We start from the raw sequence: 15,196 nt of genomic DNA, 5'->3' as shown, positions 1-15,196 counted from the left end.
CTTTTGCTCTGCAATGACGCCATTTTGTTCTTATTGACCTGCCGAACTTCGTTCTCGAAAGGAGTACGCTGCAGCCTTAACCCACCGCTAGGCATGAAGGGATAGAATGTCTTACCGCCACGATGAGGCTGACGTCAGTGGTGAGAGCTTGGACTCTGTGGAAGCTGGCGATGAGAGAGATGGGGAGGAACCCCTGGGTGTCCATCTTCCTCCTCAGAAAGAAGTCTCTCTCCAGGTTGTGAAGGCTGAAGTAATACTCACTGGAAAAAAGGAAAAAAAGACACTGGAGTCACTCTGTGTTCCTTTACAGTCTAAATACAAAGGAATGCAATAATATTATTGTATCAGCCATTTATATCCTTTCCACTGGGTGTCCCTATTTTGGGCATGTCATTATAGGCAAAAATCTGAGGGGCTGGGAGGGGAGACCACAAATGCAAACATTATTTCTATTTTTGCTACTTTAAAAATTTAGTATAAAGTATAGTTCTAATAGTATGAAATACTAATACTGCTGTTGCTATTGATGATAATGATAAAAGGAATCGCACTTGAGTACCAGAGATATATAATTCTCAGTTAATCATTTCTAATAGGGCCTTGCAACCCCCAGGGCTTCTGCATATTTTTGGCAAAGCGCATTAATTTTTCACAGCTATTGCCAGCTCTGTAGCGAGGTTCCCATGACCCATTTTTGTCAGAGTCCATGCTGACGTGTTATATTTTTAATGGTTTGCCTTTTGGCAAAATTCCCAAAGGCACGTTCCATGCTCCTTGTCAAAGAAGAGTTGCTAAGGTACACACAAACACACAAAACACACACACAAACACTAGTGAGGCCAGCCCACCCTGAGCCTGGGGGTGTGAGGGAGCGTTTGTTAAGAGCTGAGGAGAGGAGCAGGGATAGAACAGCAAGATAATACTACATGAGACAAGAGAGGAAAAGACAAGATTGTCACCATCTCTCCTTCCTTCCCTCCAAGTGGTCACTCACTGTCCCATATCATCTCGCCCCCCCCCCTCAACGTGACCATCCTTCAATCCCTTTCTCCCCACAGTCCTTATATCCCTTGCTCTCTCTCTCTCTCTCTCTCTGAGTTCTTTTCACTGTCTTTATTCCGCCAGTCTGCAGAATAATTCACCCCCCTCTCTCCACCAAGGCAGTGGGGTCTATATTTAGGACATCACCACTATTCTGGGTCTGGGCCTGCAATGAGGCCAAGCCTGTCACTCAGCCACAATACAAACACTGCCCCCTGCAGGACAGACACTCAGGGAAAACAGCACACCAGAACTCTTCGTTGAGTCTGTGTTTCATCTTTTAACAAGTGATTTCTTTTCATTGAGTAAACCGTTTCCTTGCTACACTATTTTTACCTTTATTTACATGGGGAATGTTTGCTGAGCACACAAATAATTGTTCAGGTACACCTGGCTTCACATTCCTATTTACACCTATGACCACTGCGACTTCAACACAGTCTGCTACAACTGTCCTCTGAGCTGCTCCACAAATTGGGAGTTAAGTGCCTTGCTGGATGTCACATCAACAGTTGTGAAGCGTATGTTTTTTTCTTTCTTTTAGAAAAGGACTTGTACATCCTTGACAATAAATCTCTTGAATCTTGAATTGTGGGATCCACGCACACTCCAGGTAAACCTCCACCCCAAAAACCTCATGGTGGCACTATAACAGGCCGCTTCACATTAAAAAAAAAATCCTTGATTCTTTGGATCATGATGCAAATCCCCATATAGGCCACGCTCATTTCCACCTGACTAGATTAAGTGATAAGGTGAAATGTTCAGCTATTCTGTATCTAAGGTTCATACATGACAATGCAAACAAAAGGGTTCCTACATACTGTTATGTAATCAAAGTTCATGGCCATTATCTTCTACAAATTAATAAATGAGACGGTAAGAAGCACTTACATTTGGCGTTTGACGTACTCCTTGAGCAGTTTCTCATCTACTGTGTACATCTGAAGCTTGTTCCCATTATCATAGTAATAAACCATGTTGGAACCAAACTCAGCTGGGGCCTGACCACTGGAGCCATCAGATGACTGACCTTCCCTGTAGATCTGAGAGTACTCACAGCGACCTGGAGAAACAAGAGAAATGGATGGTGGAATCACTGACTGAAGAAATTCAAATAAACAAAAATATAGGAAAAGGAACAGGATCAACTAATTGTTAATCCTGTTCCGTTTTATAATAATAAAGGAACAAATACATTATCTTCAACTTAAGCTTCTGAAGTATGCAGAAATAAAACATGTACTGTGCAACAGTGTACAGTAGAAGGCACAATTTCAGACTAAACTCTCAACCTGCAGATAGTCTCTCAGCTTCCAAAATAAATACGATTGACAATACCTCCTGTGGGGGAATAATAAAGTTGGAAAGAGATGACCCATTTTATGTCAAAAAGATAATAGTCCAGAAGAGCCCAAGATTTTTTGCACAAATGCTGCACTAATGCAGAACCAGAGGAAATGAATAGTAATCATAGTTCAATGGTAGTCTGTGGCACTAACAGCAACAATGGCAGATGCCAGATAACCCATAATTTAAAAAAAAACTTTCATCTAGAAACAAATACGTATATTGCCAATCAGCTAGTAACCAGGTCTCTTTTCTACACATTTTATTTTGTATACAATAATTATTGCACCTGCTGAACTTTGGGACCCAGCAGCAACTTTGATCTCTGGATGAGAACATGCATTTATTTCCTCAAGTGACTGACACACCAACTTAAATAGCATCCCAACAAAAGGTATTTCGATTTTGAAAGCATTTTATTTATTTACATTTATTTATTTATTCACAAATTGACCATATTCACAAGGTAACACACACACACACACACAAAACATAATCAAAGAGATTTTGCTCTTACTTCATACTGGGGGTGGGGCTTCCGAGTATGATGTAAGTGTAAAATTGCCACGTGTGAATATGGTCAATGGTGTTTTATTTGACCATTACCTCGCCCGCGACCTCTTCCCCTGCCGCGGGGTTTCCCTCGACCCCGAAGACCTCCGCGAACACTGCCTCCATCGCTCCGCACACTGGCAGAGTCATCACCATAGTCCCTCGGCTCTCTCCTCCAACCTAGAAGAGGGGAGAAGAATGAAGCACAAAGTTACGATCTAATCTAATAATTCCCCTTATTTTCTCTACACTCTAGAGGGCAGTGTACTCCCCTTGTGTGTATATATTTTAGTTTAGACAGGCAGCAAACAAAAATAAAATAGAGTGAGACAGTTGAGGCACTGGTGGGATTTAACCCTATGGCAGTAAGAGTAGACAGAGGGACACGTCTAATAATTATATGAAAGTTAGAAACAGTGTCTCCAAACTTAGAGCGGAGGAACCCTGTGAGGGCCTCCTAGTCGGATATCAATGTGGGTAAAGGGTCACAGAATGAGAAAAATACTCAGTTTTCAGGACAGGAGGAGTAGTATAGCCAAGCAAACTGTTTTAAAGGTTACAAGTGGTCATACGTTCAGTAAATGGCTTATAATGCTGCTTTCAGAGAGTTTTGTTTGTTTAATACCCGCTGGTGGTGCTACTGCAGTATTACAGTGGAACTTTATCTCTGCAGTATTACAGTGGAACTTTATCTGTGGTGAGTTACAGGCAGGAGAGACCTGAAGGACAAAAAGGTTGGGAACTGGTTGTCTGATATACAGATGTAGTTATGTAAACAAATGCTGTTCCACTGCTGCAGCAGACAAAGCTGTTACACTGAAAATAATTTATTTGCAAGACAAAGCCTTGTCTTGGGTGCGTCCAAGACTTAATAAGTATACATACTAAAGCCAATGCAGCATATAGTTAGAAGTGAGCAACTATAAGCATGGCCATATAAGCTAGGGCTGCACAATTAATCAAATTTTAATCGGGATCACGATTTTGGCTTCCCACAATTAAATAAACACGATCGTCCAATTATTGATATCTAAAATGTGTGACGCATTGTGAGCTTGTAGATCAGCTATTTTCGGCACACAAAACTGTCATACGTCAAAGTATCAGTTAAAATGTATGTCAACGAGTGAGGTTCAGCAGTTTTATTCACATCCATCATGCAGGTACAATGAATGGAGTGAAAGACTTAATATTTTGCTCAGGGGAGATGCACTGGAGTAAATACAAACAGTATGTAAGTCTGCAAAGATGTGTTAATTAGCAGGAATATGTAAAAGTGAAAGCATTGCTCTGTTGATTTAATTTAGTTATAAGTTTTGGTATTTATTATGGAGGACCTGTTTTATTTTGATTTAAATCTACATTAGAAGGAATGTAAAGTAGCACAACATGAATGTGAAAACAGTGATATGCTTGTGTCAAAAACTAAATCAAATGTCACTAAACTCAGTGAATAATCGTGATGAATAATCCTGATCTCAATATTGGTCAAAATAATCGTGATTATCATTGGCCATAATCGTGCAGCCCTAATATATTAGTCAGATGATAAGAACACATTACTTATGCTTATCTTATAAGCGTGTACCCTTGTTGTTGTGCTTCAATATGGAAAATGAAATGAAATGATACATAATCAAAAGTGAGTTATAAAACAAACAACAAAAGTAAAATGACAGTAGCAGAGTAAGCAGACTGGAGTTAAGAGACTCCAATTGAGTAGACAGCAAGTACCAAAACATGTTGCATGCCTAAGGTTACATGTCAATGAAGCACAGCACCATTGCAGATGTAGGAAGCCAAAGATACAACAAAACAAGCTACTGCCAACTTACTCCTGGTGCTATCATGCGCCCTGTTACTATGGAGCGTGTGATTGGGTGACATGGGGTCAGGTGACTCGTGGTTGGAATCTGTCCCGCCCTCGCCGGACGTTTCCATGGCAGCGCCGCCATCCTTGGTCCCTTCCTCCAACGGCAGAGAGACCCACTTACGTTTGTTACCTAGCGATGACGCACACCGACAACACAGCAGCTTTTGAAGAGTTGCGGTCCAGAATGTTCCTCTTTAAAAATATATATACTGTATATATGTTTCTACTCTAAAAATGCTATGCACTCATTGTGTGTGTGTGTGTGTGGGGGGGGGGGGGGGGGGGGGATTACATTTAAGTCTTTCATTCAACCTCTGTAAAATAATATAGAGGAAGAAATACCATTGCCCCAAGTCCATTATCCACCATCTCCATAGGGTATATACGTACAGTATATGATGCCTGTGTTACTTTGTGTGCACGGTCAATGTCAGTGAATCGTGTGAGAGGTGCAACATGCGAGTTTACTGCAGCAGGTGCGGAAAAACACCATGCATCACATTGCAACATCCAGTGATTCCAAACCATGATCAGTAAGATTATTAGCATGCCCTTTGTATGCGTTACAGCAGGGGTTTTCAAAGTGTGAGGCATGTCAATCTGGTGAGGTGCAGAAGCATTGCAGGGTGGGCGTGTAGAGATGTGAGGCGCTAAGTCTGGTATGATCTATATTAGTTTTCCTAAAGCTAGCACACAAATAATGAAACGAGGATCACTTCTACCTTTCAGTTTATATTAATTTCCTCTCTCCTACTGTGCACTCTGGCACTCATTCATTTGTAATGGTGTGCGTGCGTAAGTTCTCCCTTTACATAATAGTAAGAGACTGTCATTACTAGCAGAAAATACTAGTAGCTTGGTGGTAGTGTCACGTCATGTGAAAGGGCGGGTACGGTTGTCTAGTCGTTCGTTCAAGGAAGGTCTCAGACTTTGAAAACCCCATGCATTACAGTAATTAAAGATAAGAATGTGTGATCGATCATCATACATAAAGTAGGTGGTAGCCATTACAAATGAAAGCATTTCACAAACAGTCCATCTATCACACTTTATTATCCACCATTTGATTTAAAAGGATGCAGTTCAACATGCTTCACTCAATGGCAGATCACTCTCACCTCCCCTCTTCTTCAGGTCAGCATTCTTAGCATCCTGTCCTGTTTCTGTGTCTCCGTCCTTAGGCAGGTCAGCCAGAGGGTCCTGCTGAGCCTCCTGGTTCTCCTTGCTGTCACTGCTGTCATGGCTGCCGTCATCGGGCCTCTTCTCAGCTCTGTCCCTCTTCCTCTCAACCTTCTCTTTACGTGGGGCTGGAGGCTTCTTTCCGTCAGAGTTTAGGACATTCTGCTGTTGCTTGGAACAAGGGAGATATTTTCTTGGTCACGGCTCCTGAAGCTGTACTCAATTTCTACAAACCAGAATCCAAGGTTTGTAGGTGTAGCTGTGGCCTGCTGGCTAACTAATAATAATTTCATCACACTTTTAACATTATATCTAAACTTAACCAACTGTAACAGAATGCCTAAACAAACCATCTAAATGGTAGCCCTGAACGTATGTCACCAAGCTCAGCACTGGCGTTTTGAGCATTGCATCGTGGGTATGATACCGTCGGTTCAGGAGCTGCTACACTATTTACTTATAGCATTAGCTATTGCTGACTGAATAGCTCTATTTTCCCACTCTATGATCTCATCACATCAGAACAATGGGACTTAGGTTCAAAGTCTTCAAAGTGATCCTTTAATTAGTTACTCAGTCTCTCTCTGAATGCACAGGTGCAAATTAGTGAAATCACCAGTTGGGTTGGAATGGAAATTTGCATTCACTCAGAGCTTCATAACCGAATGCCATTGTGCTAAAACATGTAGTGCTCCCTCTAGTGAACAAATGCAAAACATCACCTGTAGTCTAGAATAAGCACAAGATCATTTTTGGTTTTGGTGCACCTCCCTCCAACCGCCCATCTTAAACAAACATACATACACAGTTCGTACACACACGTAAATGCACACATTTTCAACCACACATACAGTATCATACCTCTTTGGCCAGCTCACCAGGTGTGGGCCAGTTTGTGATGTCACTGAAATCACTTGACTAAAAAACATAAAACAAACAAACACAAACAGAAAAAGATAGAATAAGCATAACATGAAATCAACAAAATCAGCAGTTGCCTGCTAGCAGTCCAATACTTCCTCCTTAGCAGTCGAAATGAATTATCCACTACACATGTCTCTCTATTAGGTTAAACTGCATTATTTTACTATAAAACCAACAGAAATGAAAGAGTGTTCTGAAAGCCAGTGTTCTTGTCTGTACAATGTAAACAACCAATGGCAGAGTGTGTGTGTGTGTGTGTGTGTCTGTGTGTGTGTCTGTGTCTGTGTCTGTGTCTGTGTGTGTGTGTGTGTGTGTGTGTGTGTGTGTGTGTGTGTGTGTGTGTGTGTGTGTGTGTGTGTGTGTGTGTGTGTGTGTGTGTGTGTGTGTGTGTGTGTGTGTGTGTGTGTGTGTGTTGAGTGTGAGTCCGCAGGGCCCAGAACTTGATAAACAGCCCTGGCCACAGCTGAGTAACTTTCTGCTGGTGTCAATATTGGACAGGCTGATAGCAGATCAAGGGTGTACACTAGAGGTAAGATTAGACTCAAGGAATGAACAGTTAATTGTCTAAAACAAAAAAGGAAACGCTGACTGTGGTTTCCAGACAGAGGAAAGTTTCAGATGTCTCATTAGGGTCCCTGAATAACTAAATGGCATAGGGGTTATATCACTGTGTGGAATGGTGAGAATTAAAATAGTATATTAGAAAAAGGTTTTGATGATATCCCAAAAAGTAAATCCTAAGCGCTGTCATCTCATTTCCTCTCAGATACACACACTCACTCTCCCTCCCTTCTTCAAACAAACACATCATTTATTTACAGAAAACAGGTTTGCAATTCAAATGACAATACCAAAATACAGCTAATTTGAAGTTATGATTTTACACACCTGATATCATGAAATTACATTTACTGTTATATAACAACACCATGTTACAGGTCTTATGTGACCACACACACACACACACACACACACACACACACACACACACACAGAGTGAGAGTTTACACTTTTATACCTCATCTTTTAATAGGTGATGTAATTTGGTCTGATATGACGTTACATTTTGCAGCTATCATTTGAACCAAAGCCAAATAGCTGGTCCAACCTGGCCACTAAAACTCCATAACTTTTTGCTGCACTGCTTTTAACGTCAACGTATTAAGTGGTGAACGTTTTAACCTTTTTAAAATACCTTCCACATTTACACAAACACACAAAAAACTCTTCTCTTACAATCCATCTGCTGAATGTGCAAAATATCAAAAGTGCAATTATCAATTTTTATCTCTCAAAGGCATTTTTAGGATATGTCCTTTTGCACACCTACAAACGGACAGGTGCGTCGGAGTATGAATGCTGAATATGGAAGAAAAAGGGAGAAGGGAAAGGGAGCTTGGACCTTCATCAGGCATTGCGGCCGAAACGTTGCATCCCAAATAAAAACCTCTTTATAAGTGAAGACAGTGTGCGGTACTCCCTCTCCCTTCTTCTTCCATATCTCTCAAAGCCAAACGCAATTTCTAAATGTGATTCAACAAATAAGGAAAAATAAGTAATTCAAAGTATCTCCTCTTCATCTCTCCATTTCGTAAAAAAGTAGAGAACCCATTGCTGGTCTCTCGCAGCCTGTTTGTAAATAACCTGTTCATTTTAGCCAATTAATTAATCTTGCGCTACTTCATACAGTCTTCGATAGAAGACACAAACATTGACACCGGTTGACAGGCTGTCACTAATAAAAGCTTCCCATTGGCTACTGTAAATGGTAATCAATATCATTCTGTGTCATGTCCCGCCCTAGCTTACTGTTTTTACAGGAATCATGTGATATGTAGAATCAAATATCATGATTTCTGGCCATTTCATGGGCTTTAATATATAGCATACATGGGTTCACTTAATGTGGCCTGCAGGTTAATATCAGAATACTGATATATTATTGATTTAAGCTGCTACAATTCCAAAAATGCAAACATGACCCGCTTTAATTACTTCAGTCTATATTAGTAGCTTAATGACTAGTATTAAAATATTATTGTCTTTTTTATGTCCAATGTATTTGTATTTAAGTTCATAAAGTTAACATAAGTATAACTAAATGCATTTGAAATTAAATACAAATTTTACTTTTCAGGATTCCAATAAAGAAATAGCAAAAAAAATACAGGATTCCAATTCAAAAATAGCAAAAATAGCAGATCTACAAGCTCAAATGCTATTTTTTCTACTTTTGTGTGACATAGAATGGCGAGGTACGCATTCATTTACGAAAAAAGTTAAAATACGGAGATAAGAGGTGTCTGCCCGACAGTATATGCAATGTGGCCCTCTGGAATCAGTGTGGAAATATAATGGCCCTCTCCATCATCAAAGTTGCCCCACCCCTGATATATAGCAATTTAGCATCAATTTTGCTCATGGGCTTAAATTGCTGACTAATGTTATACTTTTATATTTAATTTCACTCATAATACAACACCTGCCTTCAAGACCATGTCAATAACAGCATTACTGTCAAACTTTTCTACAGGCTGTACACAATGGCTATAATTGTTAAAGAAAAAAACAAACATTACCTTGCTAGACTTTCTTGTCCTGGGCTTGCCTGCACGCACCACCTTCAAAGAATTCAGTTGATCTGTGGACATGAGGTCAACAAATAACTGTGATGTCATTCACCAAAGAGAATAGCTCTCAATCTCAGGAATTACAACCTTTCAACAATTAGAAACCAATTCAAAATAAAACATACCAACGCGTATCGGCATGGCTGCTTTCATCAGGATACATATAATAGTAAGTTACAATGTACAAAATTCCTGGCCCAGAAACCCACTTGCTACTACAAAATGCTAATTTTAGCACTATGTCATTATTTCATTAAATAATATTCTCCCACCCTCATAACTACCACTAGTGTTTAGATCTTTTTTGAATCTTTTTTTCCCTTCTATTCCTCTTACAGCCTAGTGGCAACAGTGCCAAAATTTAAAAAGGCAGCTCTGAGGCTGTAGTCTGGGAGTAGCACATTGGGGCTTGACATGGTCCCTATCACAGCACAGAGGATGGTCGGCTTGATAAGAAACACTTTACATGAATGGGTGTAGGTCTTTAGTAGCCTAAAACATACACCATACACCCACAACATTGGTTGTACAGTAAAACCTGATTAGCCTACAAAATATAAAACACTGACACTTTCACTGGAGGTAGACTCACACAATACATTTGTTAAGCCTACATAAAAAATACATGCAGGTACAACATGCCAACCTAATAACCACTATCCATGGGCAATTGGCTGGCAACAAACACTATTATCACATTCAAATTATAAGTATATATAACAATATGTCAATGGGCATAGACCTTTCTATTTCATATTCATGAACTCACTAAACTATAAGCCATACCACACATGTCAGTTGTAAAGTAGCTCAGCAAAATGATGTATCTTACTAACTTTATAACACATAATAGTACCTTACATCATGTATGATGATAGGCCCTAATATTTTATAGGCATGTCCTCATTACATGAATGGACACAAGCACAGCAAGCATAGACATCTCAACCATACATTTAAATCCACTGGTTGTAGAGCAACACTGTAAAATGACGCCTTACTATCGTGTAGAAACACAGCCATACACCCACGTCACTGGTTGTACAGTAATGTTGTAAAACGATGCCCATGCATGTCACTGGAGCACATACTTCAAATACTGCAGTCCTCTTATTTCTCCACAAGTGTGCACACATAAGGAATCAACTAAAACTCTTCCTCTCATATAGTACTTAGATATAAGCCTTATTATGGCAATGCAATATAAGCATTTTGGTCATGTCACTGTCCACTGTCACTAGTAATTAATACTAATGATAGACAATTGTCAATAACCACATTATAAACCACCCTAACCCAGTATGAATGGCACACACGGTATATGTATAATATGCCAAGCAATAGTAAGTAGATTGTGGTCTCTGCTTAAAGATATAAACTTCCCCCCCTACCCAGCTCTACTGCAGTGGTTCTCAAAGTGGATTCCAGGGACTCTTGGGGTTCCTTTAGAAAGGTCTAAAATAAATTGACCCTTACAATTCTGAAACTCTGGCAGTATACAAATGGAACCAAATGGTTCTATTTGTATACTGTCAGTGTCAGAGTTAAGGGGAGACCTTGAAATGTAAAGGTTTGAGAACCATTGCTCTACTGGATATTAAAATTGCACTCTACCACTGTGTGTGACTGTGACATGGTTGGTGGGAGGACTTGCAAGGAGGCAGGCCATTGGATGTGAACAACGTGTTTGCGGAGCATTAAGGAGTTAACTAGTATAATTCACTTGTACAATGAGTAATTTCAACAGTAAACAACACACATAATGGATGTTGTGTTGTTTACCCCCCGGTGTGTTATATTCTTTGAGCCATGAAGCGTGGCACTCTGTTTCAGAAATGTCCGAGAAAGGGTATACAGTAATGCCGCTAGCGGCTACATGCTAAAGAAGTAGCAGTTGTCAGCAATCTCCACGTGTTTGAGTGCAATCCGAGCAGAGGGGGGATGGGGGGGGCAGATAGAATGTGCCCATATGCCACCATCAGCGCCGTTGTTGCTTATGCTTGGCATATGAGTTTCTGCATTTCATTAAGTGCAAACCGGCCCCGTCGCACTGTAACAAAGGTTATGGTTATCGATTTTGATACGACATTCTTAGTTGTGGCGTGCCTGTCAAAACTCAACACGCTGACACACGTTATTAAAATTACCCGTGTTATAAGGAAATCAGTGACGTATCGAATGCTGTTACTGAAGGGTTCACTGTTCGTTTCCTTGCTTGACTCTAATATACAACTGTTTTGCTTATTTCTATGAATAAGAAAAACAAATGTCTATCGAATGGATTGTTTAGCAAGGCACATATCAGCATGTTAAAATATATAGGCTACATTGGTATATATTTAGCCTACTTTAAGTCATTTGGATATAAGTATTGGTAGGAACAATTTTACATGTATGGGCGAAAAATCAAGGCCTTTCTAACTTCTTCCTTTCTTTCTTTTTTTTTTTTACACCTAACTGTCACCTCACTACAGATTAGCAGTAAACAACCTCAAACCCCGACATCTTTCACACAGCGAGCTTGCCGAAAGTGCAAAACAGCGACCTCTATGGATACATAATTACCTGGACACTAATTTCCACGTACCGTGAAAAACGCGTGCCGTGCCAAGTGATGGACACTCACTCTGTCCTGCCGTTGCACTGCAACCAATATGGCAATGTTTGTTTTCACAAGTGTGGCAACACAAAAGCACCCCCCTCACCTTTGTCCGGGGAGTTGGAGTTGATGTTTGATGAGTTGATGGTATTGTTCGTGTTGTTGGACACTCGTCCCGTTGTCCTCTTCGTCCAGGGGTTGACTCTCGGCGGCGGAGCCTCCACCAGCCCAGCTTTATGCTTCTCAGCCGCGGAGTCAACGCCACCGCCGCCGCTCTGATCAGCGGACTGCTCGTTCTCCTTGTCGTTCTCTTTGCATTTTTTGCTGTGCGACGGGTCCGCTGTGATCTTGTCCGACACCTCTGCGTTCTGTCCGTCCGGCGTGTCCTCCTCGGTCTTCTTCTGGTCGTGGTGCTTCGCGTCGGCTTTGTGCGGTGGGGTCACTTCGGGCTTGTTTTGGTTCTTCTCTCCGTCGGTGGTTGAGCTGCTCGCTGTCAGACCCGAGTCAACGTTACTACTACACTCAACCTCGGCGGACATGCTGCTAGTTTCCTAACTAACCACACATACAACGGGTTGAGATCCAGTGTGAATCCTTTGGTCCTTGTTCCTCAGATTCCAGGGGAAATACGTTTAAATCAGCGACCGTCAACTTGTGGTAAACAAGTCGCTTAGCCAGCCAGCCAGCCAGCTAGCCGAGCAGATAACGTTAGCTAGCTGCCAGCTATACCACCATGCAGGAGTCAACGAGACCCCACTGAGCTAAATGTTACTTTTACCCAGTCTATGCTTTTACCCCCCTGCTCGGTCAGCTGGATCATATGAACTGTACAACAAGTAGTAACACTCACTATTTTAACACGATCGGACACAAAAAGGAGTCCAATCACAACTCGCAAGTTTTGTTGGTTTGTAAAAGTGCCATATAAAACGACCTCCTCCCCTCAACCTCTCTGGTTCCAACTACTACTACACGCTAAAGCTAAGCTACTTCTTGACAGAAAGTAGAACTCAACTCGTGGAGTCTGGTGGCTCGCTGCGCTGTAAACACTGACTCTGGCGCCCCTGCAGGGCCACTAATGTCATGATTTAGCCAATATATTCGGATATAACTTGTTACTTACTAGTACTACTACTGGCATAAGCAGTGGTGGGAAAAGTACTCAAATGTTTCACTTTAGTAAAAGTATCAATACTGCAATGTAATGTCTGTTACAATTAAAAGTCCGGAATTCAAAATGTACTTGAGTAAAAGTACAAAAGTATATCAAAATGTACTTAAAGTACCAAAAGTAGAAAGTACTCATTCTGCAGACTGTCCCATTTCACAAGTTTTCAAATGTATAACATTTATACAAATATTTTGAAAATAGCAGATCTACAATCTCACTATGCATTGACATGTGGCCAAAATGTATATAGATGTAGTGGGGTAGAAGTAAAAGTACAGAACATTGGAAATACTCCAGTAAAGAACAGTGCTTGAGTACATGTACTTATAGTTACTTTACACCACTGCTTGTTACTACTGGGCTGACATAAGAAAAGGCATTTGATTATTTTCACAATAACTTCATATGACAACGTCATACCATATCTTAACTATGTGTCATACCAATTATTGTTGTCATAACAATTTGTATTGTCATATTACTATATTATTATTCATATTAATTATGTATTACAAGTATTGATAAGGTAGTTATAACTGTCCCCTTACTGTGGCATAGACCTCCCTATTAGAAGTGGCATAAGTTGGTTGCAGAATTATATTCCCTTTTCCACACGTTTAATTGAATCTAATAGTACACATTGTTCATATTTTTGCTTATTTTTCTTCTAGATTAGTCTATACGAGGAGAAAAAAATGTATAGGAAAGTTTCTGTTCTCTAGGAATAAAGCTACTAATATTAAAGCTATCCAAAGGTATTGGATGTGCTATGGTGACGTGTCAAAAGTAACTGCAAAGTTAGTATCAGTTGTGTGAACCAATATTTAGAAAATGTGCTTGCAAGAAATGGGTTTTGAATCAATGTACATTTAATTTTTCCTCTTACACCAATTAGATTGCTGAAGCTAACATACTTTCAGCATAATGTTGCAAATCATTTTATTACATTTCATTAAATTTACCTTCAGCATTTTTAAGAATACATATTTTTATCATTACAAACAAAAAAGTGCTCACAATCATGTCTATTCTATTTGTCAAAGATGTTGTGATCTGTAATTCTGTCAAAACAAATTCTTGAAACCTTTTTTTTTTTATCACAAAGCATACAATAAGCTAGTTATATACTGTAGGTCATATTATCATGTTCCTTACTATTGGTTACTTCTATCAAAAGATATCATGGACTTTCTGCTACTTTTGTCTTTACTCTCTAAGCATGAACAACTATGTGTATTTACTTTTAAAATGTCAGTTCCACAACATATAAACTGGGTTAAACAAATGGCCAGAGTTACTAGTAACCTGCTTTCAATATCAGCTGAAAGTCTACAATTTAAATGTAGTCATTAGCATTAATGAAAATAACCAGAGAGAGAAGTAGCAATAAGGTTAATATGGGCATAGAGTGACAGATCAGCGGTGGTCCAGCAGAAGTAGTAGTAGCAGCAGCAGTAGTAGTAGTAGTAGTAGCAGCAGCAGTAGTCGTAGTAGTAGCAGCAGCAGTAGTAGTAGTAGTAGTAGTAGTAGTAGTAGTAGTAGTAGTAGTGGTAGTGGTAGTAGTAGTACTACGTAGGGGTCTGGTATAGATATAAGGATGATCCTATGACAATATATAAGAAGATAAGATACGTCCAGTTAAGGTGAGTGCAATTCATTATGGAGGAATGTAGCTAAATACAGGTAAGTTTAATGCAATTCAATGCAAATCAGTCAAATTAAAGTGAATCATGTTAATTTTATGTCAGTTCCGTTCAGTTTAGTTTACTGAAAATCAACATTATTCATTTTCTTTCACTTAATTTCAGTCCATTATACAAAAGGTCTGAGTTATCAAAACAATATAATTAATTGATTTATTAAAGAGTTTCTGCTTG

General features: G+C 39.9%; 1 protein-coding gene across 4 annotated transcripts in view; it reads right to left on the bottom strand.

Annotated features, from left to right (window-relative positions):
- larp1b (La ribonucleoprotein 1B) overlaps nt 1–13,177 on the bottom strand; it is a 29,505-nt gene extending 16,328 nt beyond the window's left edge. Inside the window, exons 1-8 of one of the 4 annotated variants that reach the window (XM_084045391.1) lie at nt 12,255–13,177; nt 9,499–9,560; nt 6,857–6,913; nt 5,935–6,166; nt 4,779–4,946; nt 2,998–3,123; nt 1,936–2,107; nt 116–260 (exon numbers count right to left, since the gene is read on the bottom strand). In XM_084045391.1, coding sequence (XP_083901517.1) covers nt 116–260; nt 1,936–2,107; nt 2,998–3,123; nt 4,779–4,946; nt 5,935–6,166; nt 6,857–6,913; nt 9,499–9,560; nt 12,255–12,687 — 1,395 coding nt within the window. In that variant the 5' untranslated portion in view covers nt 12,688–13,177. The remainder of the gene's footprint in view (nt 1–115; nt 261–1,935; nt 2,108–2,997; nt 3,124–4,778; nt 4,947–5,934; nt 6,167–6,856; nt 6,914–9,498; nt 9,561–12,254) is intronic. The other 3 variants (XM_084045392.1, XM_084045393.1, XM_084045394.1) reach the window with 3 other exon arrangements.
- Between the last annotated feature and the right edge of the window lie 2,019 nt (nt 13,178–15,196).

This window comes from Gymnoscopelus microlampas, assembly GCF_963454915.1.
Source record: "Gymnoscopelus microlampas genome assembly, chromosome: 20".
Taxonomy (NCBI): Eukaryota; Metazoa; Chordata; class Actinopteri; order Myctophiformes; family Myctophidae; genus Gymnoscopelus; species Gymnoscopelus microlampas.
This window is presented reverse-complemented; position numbering and strand designations above follow the sequence as displayed.